General features: G+C 40.0%; 1 protein-coding gene across 7 annotated transcripts in view; it reads left to right on the top strand.

Annotated features, from left to right (window-relative positions):
- The window catches only part of FAM184A (family with sequence similarity 184 member A), a 170,301-nt gene that overhangs the window by 140,447 nt on the left and 12,453 nt on the right, over positions 1–17,401 (top strand). For 3 of the 7 annotated variants that reach the window (XR_013345622.1, XM_077813001.1, XM_077813003.1), the window contains exons 14-15: positions 397–543; positions 13,237–13,354. Coding sequence is in view for 3 of the 7 variants with exons in the window: in XM_077813001.1 (XP_077669127.1) it covers positions 397–543; positions 13,237–13,354 (265 nt within the window). In the remaining 4 variants the exon portion in view is untranslated. Of the gene's footprint in view, positions 1–396; positions 544–13,236; positions 13,355–14,152; positions 14,232–17,401 lie in introns of all 7 variants that reach the window. The other 4 variants (XR_013345624.1, XR_013345623.1, XR_013345625.1 and 1 more) reach the window with 4 other exon arrangements.

The following is a 17,401-nucleotide window of genomic DNA, read 5'->3' as shown; positions in this document are numbered from 1 at the left end:
ATACTTGACCCTTTGTGGGTTGTTAGTTTAGATATTTAGTCATGTGGTAATGTACATCATTTAGCCTCTGCCAGGAGATAATATAAGTAGATATTATTCGGTTCAGCTGTAATTTTAATAACCTATTTTGGCTAACTTTAAAATCCTCTTAAGTGTTTTTTAAAACTCATTATGCTTATTTAATTAAAAAAAAAGCATTAAAGGAGATGACTTTTCAATGAAATAAGCTTGAAGCATAGAGAAAAGTGAGTAGTACGATTTGATGATTCAGTAATTGCTGACAGTGGTGTTTGGTGTTGTACAAAAAGCCGTTTCAAACCTGGCAGAAAATCATGATGAACAAAGAAGACTGATGTTAGAATAACTATTTTTTTAACCAAAAAATAAATTAAACAGGATACATGAGCAAGATTTAAGCAAGAAACATGAGAAAGAGCTGGATGTCATGACAGCAGACTACATCAGAGAGAAACAAAGCATGCTCGCAGATTTTAATAAGACCCAAGAACTACTCAAGGAAATTAATTCAGCTTTACAAGTTTCGTAAGTTTTATTACATTAAAAAATCATATGTGGCTGAGTTTTGAGTGAAAAGTGATTCATTAAGGTATCCAATAAGTTATCAAGTATCATTTGAGAGAGAAACATATGCAAAAACCATCCCCAAATATGGGGCCTAATCCTCAATTCCTTATACACTCAAAATTCCCACAGACTTCAGTGGGAGTTTTGTGAGTGTAATCAGACCCAAAGATACAGGGTAGAAAAGACAGCATTACATTGGTATAGTGCTTAATAAATTGGAGGGAACATGTTGTTTAAAAGTTGATATTGTTGCTGTACATTACTGTACATAAGTGAGAAAATAAAATAGCTTAAGTAAAGCTATAAATACCATAGATCATGTACACTGCCAAAATATTGACTGTTGTAAAAGATGAGGAGGGTAAGACATTGTTCAATAATTATGTTTAGCTTTTATTAAAATCCAATAAAGATTTCCACATGAACAAGAAGATTTCTGTTTGACCTTGTAAAAATGGGTGAAAACTTTTTCACTACAGAAAGCTCATACATTTTTCTAATAACTTAGGCCAGGCAGGGAGTCATTTCTCTGAGCAACACAGAATATCTCTTTACAAGAGTTAAAACAGCACATACATATCTCTTTTAATATATATCGAGGCCATCCTACTCATATATACAAAGGAGAGGAGAAAAAACAGGAGAGCCTGCACTCCCTAATTATGGATGAGATGTTTGTGTTGTGCCTCTCAGGGTCTGTCTATATATACAATAGTACTCTCAGTAAATAGGCATTATTTCATATCTCAGCCAGAACATACTTTTAAGTATGCAGAAGACTTGAAGACTATTAATTAAAGATATTAATTAAAACATATCCTATTATATTTTTCACGGAAGCAGAAATTTATTTGGGAACTATTTTCTTTCCAAATGTGATCCTCAGTATCAACACATACCTTCTCAATGAAGAGAACTCAAACTTCAGAAATATTTTTATTGCACTTGCAAAGAAAGGTTTTCATAATTGTGGATAATTAATTAATAATGAGCAACTGATGTCAGGGCGCAAAGGAGACCCACTAATAAATTTTAAAACCCGTTCCTTCATATGTAGCAAACTCCAGTTAAATTAAGATCAAACTCCCCATCACCGTTCTAAATTTATAGCAACAAATAGTATATTCCTTGTTTGTGAGTATTTATAATAGTGACAATTAAGAATCTTAAGCTGTCACCTAAATATTTCAAAATTAAATATATTTTGCTCATATATGTGTTCAGCATCTTTCAGGTTGGTATGGCTCAGTTGCATGTGTTTTACTATTCTTGAGGTTTATGAGCTAAACCAAACAGCAGATAATCTACTTTAGAAAGAAAAGTATAAAGGAGTGGAGAGGAATTTGGTACCACTGTGTGTCAGAGATTATGTTCTGGCAACATTAAAGAAGATAGAGTGAGTGAGTTCAGCTAGAAAAGACTGAGAAAGTTGATAGTCTTTAAAATAATAATACTTAGCTCTTCTATAACACCTTTCACCCATAGATTTCAAAGTGTTGTATAAAAGAAGTGAGCATGATTTATGTTCACTTTACAGAGCAGGAGACTGAGGCATGGGTCAAAGGTTCACACAGAAGGTGCTGGGAATAGAACCAAGGTATATATGTCTAAAGGGACAAATCCTGCAGAAAGGCAAAGATATTGCTAGAAAGTCAAACAACTTTGCCGGAGAAATTACAAGGGATGCAGTAGCATACCCATGCCTATCATCATATCCTTAGAACAATATATCTGAAGAAGGCACAGTAACATCAGGAAAGAAGATTAACCACCACTTCAGGATCACAGAAAGAATATTACAAAGATCATTAGATATAATAAATTAACAGGAATAAATAAGATTCATTTTAACATACTAAGGGAATTAAGTAAGAAACTGACATGGCTCTTATCAAGTCACTTTGAAATGTTGATTAGCATTAGGAGGGTACTTGACGACAGATGTTTTGATTATTCTTGAATAAGTTAATAGGAAACAGGAAAAACTAGACCAATAATAAAACTGAATTCAATTTTAGAAAATATTTTAGAGTCATTAATAAGGAATGAGCTGTGAGTTTCTTATCAAGAGAGCAGTCAGCACACGGATTTACAGGTTGAAAGTAAAACCTAGTTTCAGACTAACCTGATAGACTTTTTTCAAAGGGAGGGACAGAAAAAAAATCTGATCTATTTGTGTTGCAGCAAGACATTTGCAAAAGGATATTTGAACAAAAAAACAAGCACAATATGCTAAGCACAAGCTGGATAGAAAACATGCTCATGAAAATTGAATATGGACTGAGGTTATTCAGTCAACGTATTCATAAATTACTGGAAAAAGGGGTGAACAAATTTGTGACAAATTTGCAGATGATACAAAACTATGCAAGACAGTTAAGTGCAAAGCAGACTGTGAAGAGTTACAAAGGGATCTCACTAAACTGGGTGACTGGGCAACAAAATGGTAGATGAAAGTAATGTACACTGGAAAAAATAATCCCAATTTATTTATACCAAATGATGGGGTCTAAATTAGCTGTTACTACTCAGCAAAGAGATCTTGAAGTCATTGTGGATAGTTCTCTGCTGTGCTTAATGTGCAGTGGCAGTCAAAAAAGCTAACAGAATGTTAGAAACAATTAGGAAAGGGATAAATAATAAAGCAGAAAATATCATAATGCCAATATATAAATCCATGATACGTCCCCACTTTGATTACTACGTGCAGTTCTGGTTTCCCCATCTGAAAAAAGTTATATTGGAATTGGAAAAGGTGCAGAGAAGGCAATAAAAAGATCAGGGGTATGGAACAGCTTCCATATAATGAGAGATTAAGAGGAGTGGGTTTGTTCTTCTTAGAAAAAAAGACTATTAGGAAGGAATATGATAGAGGTCTATAAAATCATGGTGTGGAGAAGGTGAGTAGGGAAGTGTTATTTACCATAACACAAGAATTAGGGGTCACCAGATGAGATTAATAGGCAGCAGGTTTAAAAGGAAGTGCTTCTTCACACAACAGTCTGCCTGTGAAACTCAGTGCCAGGGAATGTTGTGAAGGTCAAAAGTATAACTGGGTTCAAGAAAGAATTAGATAAATTCATAGAGGATTGGTCCATCAAAGGCTATTAGACAAGATAATCAGGGATGCAATCCCATGCTCTAGGTCAGGGGTGGCCAACCTGTGGCTCCGGAGCCACATGTGGCTCTTCAGAAGTCAATATGCGCCTCCTGGTATAGGTACCAACTCTGGGGCTGGAGCTACAGACGCCAACTTTCCAATGTGCTGGGGAGTGCTCACTGCTCAACCCCTGGCTCTGCCACAGGCCCTGCTCCCACAGCACCCCTTCCTGCCCCCTCCCCTGAGCCTGCCATGCCCTTGCCCCCTCCCACCTCCCCAAGCCTCCTGCACGCCACAAAACAGCTGATCGGGAGGTGCGGGGAGGGAGAGGGAGGTGCCAATGGGAGGGGCTGCCAGTGGGTGGGAGGCACTGAGAGCTGATGTGGGGCTGCTGACCTATTACTGTGGCTTTTTGGCAATGTACATTGGTAAATTCTGGCTCCTTCTCCAGTTCAGGTTGGCCACCCCTGCTCTAGGTGTCCCTAAATTTCCAACTGCTAGAAACTGGGATTGGACAATGGGATGGATCACTTGAGATTGCCCTGTTCTGGTCATTCCCCCTGAAGCATCTGGCAGTGGCTACTGTCAGGAGACAGGATATTGAGCTAGGTGGACCACTGGTCTGACCCAGTATGGCTGTTCTTATGTTCAGGGAAGGTTTGCAAACTGAATAAATAATCGCAGCCCACATTCACTCAATTTCCATAAGTATGAGCTGAAGTTCTGAGGATCTGATCATTGTTGAGGGGTAGGAGAGGCTGAGGTGCAAACACAGACCTTTGTGGAAGAACAGTATCTGGGGACTGGACTGTGAGGGGACCGCTGTGGATGGCACCCAAATGGAGGGTTGAGTTAAAGCCAAGGGCTCCTGTAAATCCAGGTACCTGGGTTCTATTTACAAACTGAATCCTGCAAGTTTAGCACAGCATTAATTCAGAGCTATAGTGAATTAATGCTGTGCTAAACTTGAATGGAAACAAGTGGGGTATCCCCAAGCCTATTAATCCCCAAGCCTATTTCTGCTCAATAGCTATATAAATTATTGCTGTAAGGCAATAGAAAAAGCATGATCTCTAGAGCTGACCATAGGTGCAGAATTCTGGTCAATATTACTGACCATCCTCCCCCAAAGTTAGAGGGTGTTTGGATCCAGATTTTGTTTCAGGCTGCTCTCCACTGATAACTTCCTGGTGGTATCAAAATATGAAAACCTGGATATATATTTGAGAACACAGAATTGAAGGAAGATTTAAACTTATTTGAGAAATGGATTGATGTGCAGGCTGTTACAAGTGGAGTTTAATGTTCAAAAATTTAAAATCATGCATTGTGTACTTCAGAAGAAAATATAGGAGAATAAGTTACATCGAATGGTCCGAAGATAGAGTGATCTAGTGAGGAAAAGGATTTAGGAACTGTAATAATTTGAAAGTTGGGACACCATTTCTGGTAGCCACAACGAAAGGAAAAAGATTATTAGATGATATAAATGGGAATAAATTGTAAAGCAAAGGATGAGATTCAACTATATAAAGCTATGAATGGTGTGTGCAGTTTTGGTCACCAAAGGTTATCCATATTTTAGAAGATGTATGAAGGAAGACAACATGACTAATTTAGGGCAAGGAAGGAAAGTCGTATAAAGAATTCAATTAAGCCTATACAGTCTTAAAAAAATGAAATTGCGTTGGGGTTTGGGAATGGGCAGGGACCAGGGCTGTTGTGCCTCTATCTCTGCTGTTACTCCCACCCCTTCTCTGCATTTCCCCACCACCACCTGTGTGAATGCTGTTCACTGCCCTTGCCCCCACAACCTGTCTGAGAACCAAATGCCCCCCATGTCTCCAACATGTCTGAATATTGGACACCCCCATGTCCCTGCTGAGTAGCAGATAGCCCCTGAAACTGGGATAAGAGCCCCCTTTGACTTTCAGTACCCCCATCCCTGCCCTCCCATCAAAGCCAGGCGTGGAGCTGTGGAGGCAAATCGCAACTTCAAGGGATCCATGACACAAGCCATTGGGGTTGGTTCCAAATCATGGTGTACCTAAAGAGTGCAGGAAGAACTATAGGAAAACAACCATTAATAATGCACAGTAAGTACCAAGTCACCATTCAGCTGGGCTCTCCAACCACTACCTTAGCCTCAAGATAAAGAGGCAACTCTATCCTGTACCCCTCCTCCTTACTCAGGGTGGAAACAGTCCACGGATCTGCTAAGGGCAGGGTTTAACTCCAGAGTATACATTTTTCAAATCCTGCCACATTTGCACACACCTCATAAGGGTCTGTCATGACTGCAGTCCCTGTGTTCACATAAGAACAGGGAGTGCCCCTTCCAAAGAGGGTGGAAAAGATGTGTGGCCATGTAGGTTGAGCAAACCAAAGGGAAATGGGAGGGACCACCCTTTTAGGTACATGGCCCAAGTGTACACTAGGGAAGGATTAGGCAACCTCCTGAGGCAATGCAGCTCTGCTCCACTCTGAACGCAGAGACGAGGCTTAAAGGTATGGCATAGCCCTTAAATTGCTGTTTTCTGATCAAGATGGAAAAGGTAGGCCCATGGACCTTACCATCCAAATTTCTGGAGATAATCTTACCCCAGGATCGCAGCTGTTGCTAACTTAAACCCCGGTAGGCAGATTCCAAGCCAAAAAGTCTATTGGGAGGAGGTTGTGGAGACAAAAAGTTGCCACAACTTACCCTATTCTGGGAGCACTGTAGAGGGCTAGTATGGTCCCAAAAGTGGGCAACACTAGCCAGGAATAGGTTGTGGTGAGAGTAACCAGGGGACATGCTGATTCATGCACTTACTTTCAGCAGCTTCCTCCAGCAAGGATTATGTGGAGGCCTTGATGAGATTTTAAAATTGGCCCCATCTAACAGGTTTCCCCTTGAGAGGGTAGCAGTAAAAAAGCAACCTCACTTCTCTGAGGTGCAATCTCCTGTGAAGCATAGAGGTCCATGCTGACTCATAAACATGTAATTTTCACCTCCCTGCACCAGCTTTGATGAATCTGGCCTTGTATGTTTGAGATGCTGAAAATACATTATTACTGTATATCTATTTCATATTTGCCATTAAAAATAGAAATATCGGGCAAGATTTTTTGCTACAGCTGAGCTCTTCTTAGATGGACTGAGGTGGGAACCATTAGAGACCTAGTTATGGCTACCTAATCCTGAGCTGTTTGGCCCATATTCAAAGACCTGTAAGGGAGTTGCTCTGATTTACACCATTGGTATAAGGCCCCTATGCCAGTGGAGCATCCGGTGGAGTGCTCTGCGCCGGAACCCCACTCCCAGTTACTTCTCTCCCCTTACATTGTGGGGGCAGCTAGCAAAAGAGATAGCTATGCCAAAGGGGAAGCCTCCTACACAAGGATTTCTCCACTAGCTTTCTCCAGCTGCTTTAAGTTCACTTTGCACCGCTTAATGCAGTTCATAACAGACTTAGTGAACTGGAGAATCTGGCTCATGTAACTTGGAGGGGTAGTATTAATTAGCGTCTCTGATTGGATTGTTTTAATTACATGTACTTCTTTGATATACATAGAAAATGGCTCCCTGTGATGTCTGAAAATAGGGTGGCAGCTGTGCATAAGTGTGTATTATATTTTGGGGATTTGTCTACAATAGCTTATCCTAGCAAAAAATGTATACACAAAATTAAACCCACTGAGTGTATTTCCATTCTGCTGAATCGAAAGCTTTTTCTGCATCTGAAGATGTAATTGTGTTATCCAGATTTTCAGTATTTTGTTAAAATATATTTTGTAAACTCACAGAACTATATGGAGATTATTAGGGGGACATAAATAAAGCTTGGTTTGCAGGCACTAGTTTTTTAAATGCTCACTATAGTCTTGGCTGTCTCAACTTACGAGAATTTTATTATCTGAATTTGAAGGCAATGGATTTCTGATTACATATCTCAGAAAGAAGTGTTTCAGAAAGTACTAGCTTTCTGCAGACCAAACTATGGATGGCGTTTTGCACTGTGCAGCTGCCACATAGCTATGCATGGTGGCAGACCAAAGGCCAATAAACTGTTTGGTGTGGTGGGGGGAAACCCAGTGTATTATGGAGAGTTAGTTGTAAATGAAATTCCTTCCTCCCAGGTACTGCTACTCCCTGTTCTGGTGTCCTCAATCCCATTTCTTGACCCCAAGGTCATGCATTCATTCCATGTTGCTATATCTCCAGTCATCTGCTTGATTTAGTCATAAGGCCTTCACTTCCTTCATTGCTGGAGAAGCTTCACCAACTGGAAGAGATCTCTATGTCCCCATCATGATGACAGGTTTCAGAGTAACAGCCGTGTTAGTCTGTATTCGCAAAAAGAAAAGGAGTACTTGTGGCACCTTAGAGACTAACCAATTTATTTGAGCATAAGCTTTCGTGAGCTACGGCTCACTTCATCGGATGCATACTGTGGAAACTGCAGAAGACATTATATACACAGAGACCATGAAACAATACCTCCTCCCACCCCACTCTCCTGCTGGTAATAGCTTATCTAAAGTGATCACTCTCCTTACAATGTGTATGATAATCAAGGTGGGCCATTTCCAGCACAAATCCAGGTTTTCTCACTCCCCACCCCCATACACACACAAACTCACTCTCCTGATGGTAATAGCTCATCCAAACTGACCACTCTCCTTACAATGTGTATGATAATCAAGGTGGGCCATTTCCAGCATAAATCCAAGTTTAACCAGAACGTCGGGGGGGGAGGGTAGGAAAAAACAAGGGGAAATAGGCTACCTTGCATAATGACTTAACCACTCCCAGTCTCTATTTAAGCCTAATTAATAGTATCCAATTTGCAAATGAATTCCAATTCAGCAGTTTCTCGCTGGAGTCTGGATTTGAAGTTTTTTTGTTTTAAGATAGCGACCTTCATGTCTGTAATTGCGTGACCAGAGAGATTGAAGTGTTCTCTGACTGGTTTATGAATGTTATAATTCTTGACATCTGATTTGTGTCCATTTATTCTTTTACGTAGAGACTGTCCAGTTTGACCAATGTACATGGCAGAGGGGCATTGCTGGCACATGATGGCATATATCACATTGGTGGATGTGCAGGGGAACGAGCCTCTGATAGTGTGGCTGATGTTATTAGGCCCTGTGATGATGTCCCCTGAATAGATATGTGGGCACAGTTGGCTACGGGCTTTGTTGCAAGGATAGGTTCCTGGGTTAGTGGTTCTGTTGTCTGGTATGTGGTTGTTGGTGAGAATTTGCTTCAGGTTGGGGGGCTGTCTGTAGGCAAGGACTGGCCTGTCTCCCAAGATTTGTGAGAGCGTTGGGTCATCCTTCAGGATAGGTTGTAGATCCTTAATAATGCGTTGGAGGGGTTTTAGTTGGGGGCTGAAGGTGACGGCTAGTGGCGTTCTATTATTTTCTTTGTTAGGCCTGTCCTGTAGTAGGTGACTTCTGGGAACTCTTCTGGCTCTATCATTCTGTTTCTTCACTTCCGCAGGTGGGTATTGTAGTTGTAAGAATGCTTGATGGAGATCTTGTAGGTGTTTGTCTCTGTCTGAGGGGTTGGAGCAAATGCGGTTGTATCGCAGAGGTTGGCTGTAGACGATGGATCGTGTGGTGTGGTCAGGGTGAAAGCTGGAGGCATGTAGGTAGGAATAGCGGTCAGTAGGTTTCCGGTATAGGGTGGTGTTTATGTGACCATTGTTTATTAGCACTGCAGTGTCCAGGAAGTGGATCTCTTGTGTGGACTGGACCAGGCTGAGGTTGATGGTGGGATGGAAATTGTTGAAATCATGGTGGAATTCCTCAAGGGCTTCTTTTCCATGGGTCCAGATGATGAAGATGTCATCAATATAGCTCAAGTAGAGTAGGGGTGTTAGGGGACGAGAGCTGAGGAAGCGTTGTTCTAAATCAGCCATAAAAATGTTGGCATACTGTGGGGCCATGCGGGTACCCATAGCAGTGCCGCTGATCTGAAGGTATACATTGTCCCCAAATGTAAAATAGTTATGGGTAAGGACAAAGGCACAAAGTTCAGCCACCAGGTTAGCCATGACATTATCGGGGATAGTGTTCTTGACAGCTTGTAGTCCATCTTTGTGTGGAATGTTGGTGTAGAGTGCTCCTACATCCATAGTGGCCAGGATGGTGTTATCAAGAAGATCACCGATGGATTGTAGTTTCCTCAGGAAGTCGGTGGTGTCTCGAAGGTAGCTGGGAGTGCTGGTAGCGTAGGGCCTGAGGAGGGAGTCTACATAGCCAGACAATCCTGCTATCAGGGTGCCAATGCCTGAGATGATGGGGCGCCCAGGATTTCCAAGTTTATGGATCTTAGGTAGTAGATAGAATATCCCAGGTCGGGGTTCCAGGGGTGTGTCTGTGCGGATTTGATCTTGTGCTTTTTCAGGAAGTTTCTTGAGCAAATACTGTAGTTGCTTTTGGTAACTCTCAGTGGGAGTCTATCAAGCATTCTTACAACTACAATACCCAACTGCGGAAGTGAAGAAACAGAATGATAGAGCCAGAAGAGTTCCCAGAAGTCACCTACTACAGGACAGGCCTAACAAAGAAAATAATAGAACACCACTAGCCGTCACCTTCAGCCCCCAACTAAAACCCCTCCAACGCATTATTAAGGATCTACAACCTATCCTGAAGGATGACCCAACGCTCTCACAAATCTTGGGAGACAGGCCAGTCCTTACCTACAGACAGCCCCCCAACCTGAAGCAAATTCTCACCAACAACCACATACCAGACAACAGAACCACTAACCCAGGAACCTATCCTTGCAACAAAGCCCGTTGCCAACTGTGCCCACATATCTATTCAGGGGACACCATCACAGGGCCTAATAACATCAGTCACACTATCAGAGGCTCATTCACCTGCACATCCACCAATGTGATATATGCCATCATGTGCCAGCAATGCCCCTCCGCCATGTACATTGGTCAAACTGGATAGTCTCTACGTAAAAGAATAAATGGACACAAAACAGATGTCAAGAATTATAACATTCATAAACCAGTCGGAGAACACTTCAATCTCTCTGGTCACGCAATTACAGACATGAAGGTCGCTATCTTAAAACAAAAAAACTTCAAATCCAGACTCCAGCGAGAAACTGCTGAATTGGAATACATTTGCAAATTGGATACTATTAATTAGGCTTAAATAGAGACTGGGAGTGGCTAAGTCATTATGCAAGGTAGCCTATTTCCCCTTGTTTTTTCCTACCCTCCCCCCCCGACGTTCTGGTTAAACTTGGATTTATGCTGGAAATGGCCCACCTTGATTATCATACACATTGTAAGGAGAGTGGTCAGTTTGGATGAGCTATTACCATCAGGAGAGTGAGTTTGTGTGTGTATGGGGGTGGGGAGTGAGAGAACCTGGATTTGTGCTAGAAATGGCCCACCTTGATTTTCATACACATTGTAAGGAGAGTGGTCACTTTGGATAAGCTATTACCAGCAGCAGAGTGAGTTTGTGTGTGTGGTTTTTGGAAAAAAAAAAAAGGGGGGGGGGGGCAGGAGAACCTGTATTTGTGCTGGAAATGGCCCACCTAGATTATCATACACATTGTAAGGAGAGTGGTCAGTTTGGATGAGCTATTACCAGCAGGAGAGTGAGTTTGTGTGTTTGGGGGGGGTGGGGTGCGAAAACCTGGATTTGTGGTGGAAATGGCCCACCTTGATTATCATGCACATTGTAGGGAAAGTGGTCACTTTGGATGAACTATTACCAGCAGGAGAGTGAGTTTGTGTGTTTGGGGGGTGTGGGGTGCGAAAACCTGGATTTGTGCTAGAAATGGCCCAACTTGATTATCATACACATTGTAAGGAGAGTGGTCACTTTAGATAAGCTATTACCAGCAGGAGAGTGGGATGGGAGGAGGTATTGTTTCATGGTCTCTGTGTATATAATGTCTTCTGCAGTTTCCACAGTATGCATCTGATGAAGTGAGCTGTAGCTCACGAAAGCTTATGCTCAAATAAATTGGTTAGTCTCTAAGGTGCCACAAGTACTCCTTTTCTTTTTATGTCCCCATCATCAACAAAGGGTAAACCATAAGGAAGCTATCACCTGGAGTGATTACTTGTTTGAACCAGGTGACCCATTTAAACTTTTTTCTCCATCATTTAGTAAGGGATAAACAGTCTCATGCTAAGACATAGAAAGAGGCACAGAATATGCTCAGTTCATTAACTGACGTCATTCTCATGAACCTGAGACATAGGCAGTCATGTAAGGCCAAAGTCAAAATTACATAGCTGCTTCTGAAGGGAAAATACTCTTGAAATGAGAAGGGATCTGTCGTTTAGGAAGCCATGTGAAATTAAATTTGGACTGACTGAATACCTTAAATTGAAAGTTAAAAAAAAAATTTTTTTTTTTTTGGCTAAACTTGTTAAATTATATGTATTTGTGCTGAAACTCAAGGCAGTAACCTACATGAAAGCTGGATTTGGCAGATACATATGCAAGTAACTTTCTAGTGGGTAATATTTAGCATCATGAATTTGATGTCTGTTAGGAATTTCAGCATAATGTCTTAGTGACGAATAGTATTTTGTGGACTCTTTAAAACTCTTTAAAAAGTTTTTTCATCATATCTTCCTAAAAATTCAAGAATTCTTGTGCTTGTTCTCCTACAACTGTTCTCTAAATTGGCATGCTTATTTCAGTTCTCTCCTTTAATGCTTTCCCACTCTGTGCTTCAGGTTTCCTCATATTTTTCTCACTTAATCAACTTTCCTCTTTAAATGCTAATATCCAGATGTTTATCGTTTGTCTCTTACAGCTAGTTCCTTTTATTTCCATCTCTCATGGTGCTGAGTTGGTTTTGCGGAGAGGAATTAGTTACAGATTAGTCTTCACCATTCTCGGATATCTTTGCTCCACTGTCCTCCACATGCGCTGAGGAAGATGGTGCCAGCCTTGTCTCTTTCTTTTCTCGTTCTTCAGTACCACTTCCGTACACCTCTTTACAGTCTAGTGATCTATTAAATGAAACATTACATTTTTATTTATTTTTCTCATTCCTCAGAATAAATCTAGCTGAGCTGCATATTGCCAGCTTCACAAAATTCAAGTTTAGATAATATTAGATGCTAAAGTTTAGTCTCTGTATAGCACATAAGAACCAGTCTTATCTACAACATCCTGTGATTCCACTGCATATATTTTTGTTTGCTCAGAGGGCCTGATTTTCAGTCTAGCCTAAACCAGGCCTTTTATTTGGTGCCCAATGGTTGCATGCACAAAAAGGATGATGAGTTTTCAAAATCTTGCCCAAAATATTGGTTGTTATAGCAAAGATGGTAGTTTCATGTTGAAGTTCAGATTAACTATAAAACCTCTTTAACCACTAATTTTGGTTGATATTAAAATAAAATGTTAATGTATGAGAGGTAAAGCAAATTATTGTCTTACTGTTTTGTTTTTTACCCATTGAATACCTTATTGTACTTATTCATGGTATGATTCTATTTATTTGGAATTTAATTCTGGACTACATTAAGTTAAATGTGTTGTCTTCTTCTCCTATGAAGTTTAGAAGAAATGGAAGAGAAATACCAAAACAGGGAATCAAGACCAGAAGATTTACAGCTTATTTCAGAGTTGAAAGACCTGATTGCAGAGAGGGACCAACTCATAAAGAAACTGATTGTAAGACTTTTTGTGCTCTTTCTGGTATTAATATATTAACAGATCTAAATATTAGTCTAATTCCTTGAAAAAACTTGATTAAAATGGATTTAAGGCCTCAGTTCTGCTAACACTTATTCATATGCTTAACTTTATTGCAGTAGTCCCATTGACTTAACTGGAAATGCAGTAGTAAAGTTAAGCACATGCCTAAATGTTTGTAGGACCAAGCTTAATATTGTAAATATGTATCAACATGTACGTAAGTTGCAATTTTTTTTTCAAAATTACAATATTCTATTGAAAGTATAATATGCTCTAAAAGCGTAAGTGCCTGAAAGCCAGAAAATTCAAAGTTAAGGTTACATAAGTAGAATATAAAACATATGCATTGGAAAGTATGGGAATACAGAATTAAGGAATCCCAAATAACTTTACTTCCACCTTTGTATCTGTACCATCCTGTAGGTGCCCTCAGTGTAAGGTAGTTATATTCCCATGGCTAAATGGTATGTTGAAAAATGGACAGGAAATCTGGTGACTGAGTGTATCTTAAACCCTATATACATTGGTGTTTTGCCTACATCTGTGGACATCTCAAACCATATTGACCTTGGCTTTTGCAAAAGAGTATACAAATGCTAATCGTAAGTAATACTAGGATTAAGAAATCTGCAGGCTCAGGGAGCTCAGCCATTGAGGAAAATGAAACTTTAAAATCGTGTGAGAGTTTTCTATTAGGAAGAGGGGATGGGAGTTAAATATTGTAGGTCTTGGGGTATATATGAAGTGTAACAATAATATTTTTCACTTGTATAGTGCCTTCCATCTGAGGAACTCAATGTACATGCTTTATAAACAACAAGTAAATTAGCTTTACAACACCTCTGTAAAGCAGGTAAGTACTATTATCTCCATTGTACAGCTAAAGAAATTGAGACACGGTAATTGAGACAAGCTTAAAATCTAAGTCTCCCAACACTCAATTTTGTGCCTTACCCCCATTATTCTTCTCTCCAGAGGCAAAATGTTGGTGTTGCTGTTTTGTCAAGGGAAGGTGAACCGGAGAGTAGTCTCTGGTTGAGTAGGTAACATACGTACAGTATAATGAATAGGTGGTGCATACATTCATGAGCATGTTACAGTGTGATAGTAATATGTGGTTCCAATTGTCATATGTAAACAGACTGTCTCATGATTTTGAGTGGATGATTAGTAGGGATATGAGGGCAGACTTAAGGTTGTTTGGGGTACCATAACTATAATTCCATACTTTCCAATATTTTCAGTGGGGAGAACTAAGTGTAACTGAATTTCCTGGCTTTCAGATATGCGTGTTTCTTAAAACTACAACATTACATTGTTTCTTTCTCTGAAGTTATTCAGGGCTTAACAAACATTGTTTTGGAATTTCCTTTGGTGTTGTAAAAAGAAAAGGAGTACTAGTGGCACCTTAGAGACTAACCAATTTTTTTGAGCATAAGCTTTTGTGAGCTACAGCTCATCCGATGATGAAGTGAGCTGTAGCTCACGAAAGCTTATGCTCAAATAAATTGGTTAGTCTCTAAGGTGCCACTAGTACTCCTTTTCTTTTTGCGCATACAGACTAACATGGCTGCTACTCTGAAACCTTTGGTGTTGTCTTTTTCCTTCAAAGAATAGCTGAATGACACCACATTACATTTTTAGGTTGGACTGTCCTCACTAGCAGAGCCAAAGCTTCAAAGCAATGGCTAGTTCTAAGATTGCCACCTTTCAGCTAAACAGCTGATATAAATGCCACATCATTGGACTGGGGAAAGAGAGATGTGGGTGGCAGAAGGAGGAATGTGAAAATGTAAGGTGTCTGAGTATGCTGGGTGATGTAGCGAAAGGTATGGGTACCTTTGCTAATAAGACAGAGAATATTGGAAAGGGCAGGTGTGTTTCCCCTTCCCTCAATAACCTTTTATTGTAGAGCACTCGTTTCACTAGCTCAGGTATATTGAGACTTGTGCTCTACTTGTTCCTTTCACATCTACATGGTCTCTGCTGTTCTGCACACAGTAATAATGTGGTGGATGAGGAGAATTTCCGTTATATTTCTTTTTGAAAAATCTACAAACTAAATTGCCCGAAGCTCAGTTTTATCAACCTTGAAGATAGAGGAGTAAGCTAACCCTGTCCAGATTTGATCCTGTGACTCTAGGAAAATTAAATATTTCAGATCAGGTGTTTGAATCACTAAGACAAACCCTTCATCAGAGCATGAATATTCCATTATAACTTCTCACATTTTGTTTCTAAACCTGCTTGTCTTTCAGCAGAAAATACTACCAAACATCCACTCCCTTAATTCTTCCCATTCCATCCCAGTTTATGCATTCTTGAGTCTCCCACCCATTCCTGACTATGTAGAATGCATCCCACAGAAGCAAAGTGAATTTCCTGGTATACTCTGTAGTTTACTAGAGGAGGACTGGACTAGGAATCAGGAGTCTTAGGTTCTAAACCATCTTTTATAGTTGCTTGCTATGTGATGTTGGACAGGTCTGTTAAACTTTCTGAATCCTGTAAAACTGGTAATATATATACTCTAGGAATGTTGTGAGCTAAATAATAGGATTTTCCTGTCTGGCTGAGCTGCTTTTAGTGTGACTGTAAATGAGGTTGGTCTGGTCTTCAGCCTAATTGTGAGGTTCATCATCTGGCCAGCTGATGTGCTATATATACTGAACATGCACAATATTGTTAAGATGAGAATAAAATGTAGGAGTTTTTGGCTCCCAGTCTTGTAATGTGCTAAACCATGTGACCTCAGGAGAGTTAGAGATACCATCATCACTTTCTTCAAGAAAATATTTTTACTGTACCAATGAATTTAGAGGAAGAGGAGGACATAAATTGTCTTTATGGTGCTTACATTTTTTACACCAGACAGTTCTTTGCTGAACTTTACTAAGTCTGTCAGACTCTTGACAAATCTTACAAGATTTAGTGGATCTTAAGTCTGCAGCAGCATGATGGAATGTTTGACGCTCCTAATTCAGCAAAAATAGCTTAAAAAAATTAAAAAGCAGGGTTTTTTTAAATCGTAGAAGTTCAAGAACTTGAAGAAACCAATTTGAAGTTTTTATGTCAAGCTACCTCTAAGATATTTCATGACAAAATAGCATTAAATCCTAAATGTAAGCCATATCTAATTTTCCCAACTTCCATATCTCAGAAATGGCTTGTCCAATTTACCTCACTTTTGGCACCAAAAAGAAGAAAAAGTTCCTCTGGTCATAGACCACACAAACAAGATTTATGTCAGACAGGACCTAACACAGGATTTTAGGCAGGTGAGGATGGGGACAAATCAGCTTAATAAGGGGAAACTGGTTACAACCAGACAACTACTCTGAACCTTCACAGCTCAAAGTGCTTGTTGCTGAACTAGGAACATCAGAATATAGTCAGGCTGCTGTAGCCTTATTTGGGGAGTTGTAGACACTCAGCATATCATAGAATTGGGAGGGCCTCTCTTAGCAACTCCATAGGGATGTTGTGTGCATTAGTTAAAAGTTCATACAACATTTTGAAAATGTAAAGCATTTGAAATTAATGGCACTTGAGAAGGCTCACTTCTCAGCCTTTAGTCTTTTTACTACAGCTTCACTGATGGGGACATATTTGACTGAGGCCACACAAGAGGATAGTGACAGAAAAAAGATTGGTTTCAGAGTAGCAGACATGTTAGTCTGTATCCGCAAAAGGAACAGGAGTACTTGTGGCACCTTAGAGACTAACAAATTTATTAGAGCATAAGCTTTCGTGAGCTACAGCTCACTTCATCGGATGCATAGAATGGAACATACAGTAAGATGCTTATGCTCTAATAAATTTGTTAGTCTCTAAGGTGTCACAAGTACTCCAGAACAAAGATGAAGTATTGTGGGTCCCTGCCTATCCACAGTCCACTAAACTATGCTGTCTCTCAAGTGTAAAATGTACATAAGAGAAACCCGTTAATGTAAATTATTTAGTGTTTCTTTAATTGTATATAAGATCATACATAAATAAATTTTAAATAATGGATTGATTGGA

Source organism: Eretmochelys imbricata, chromosome 3 (genome assembly GCF_965152235.1).
Source record: "Eretmochelys imbricata isolate rEreImb1 chromosome 3, rEreImb1.hap1, whole genome shotgun sequence".
Lineage (NCBI taxonomy): Eukaryota > Metazoa > Chordata > Testudines > Cheloniidae > Eretmochelys > Eretmochelys imbricata.
The sequence above is the reverse complement of the archived record's forward strand: the minus strand, read 5'-3'. Positions and strand labels throughout refer to the sequence as shown.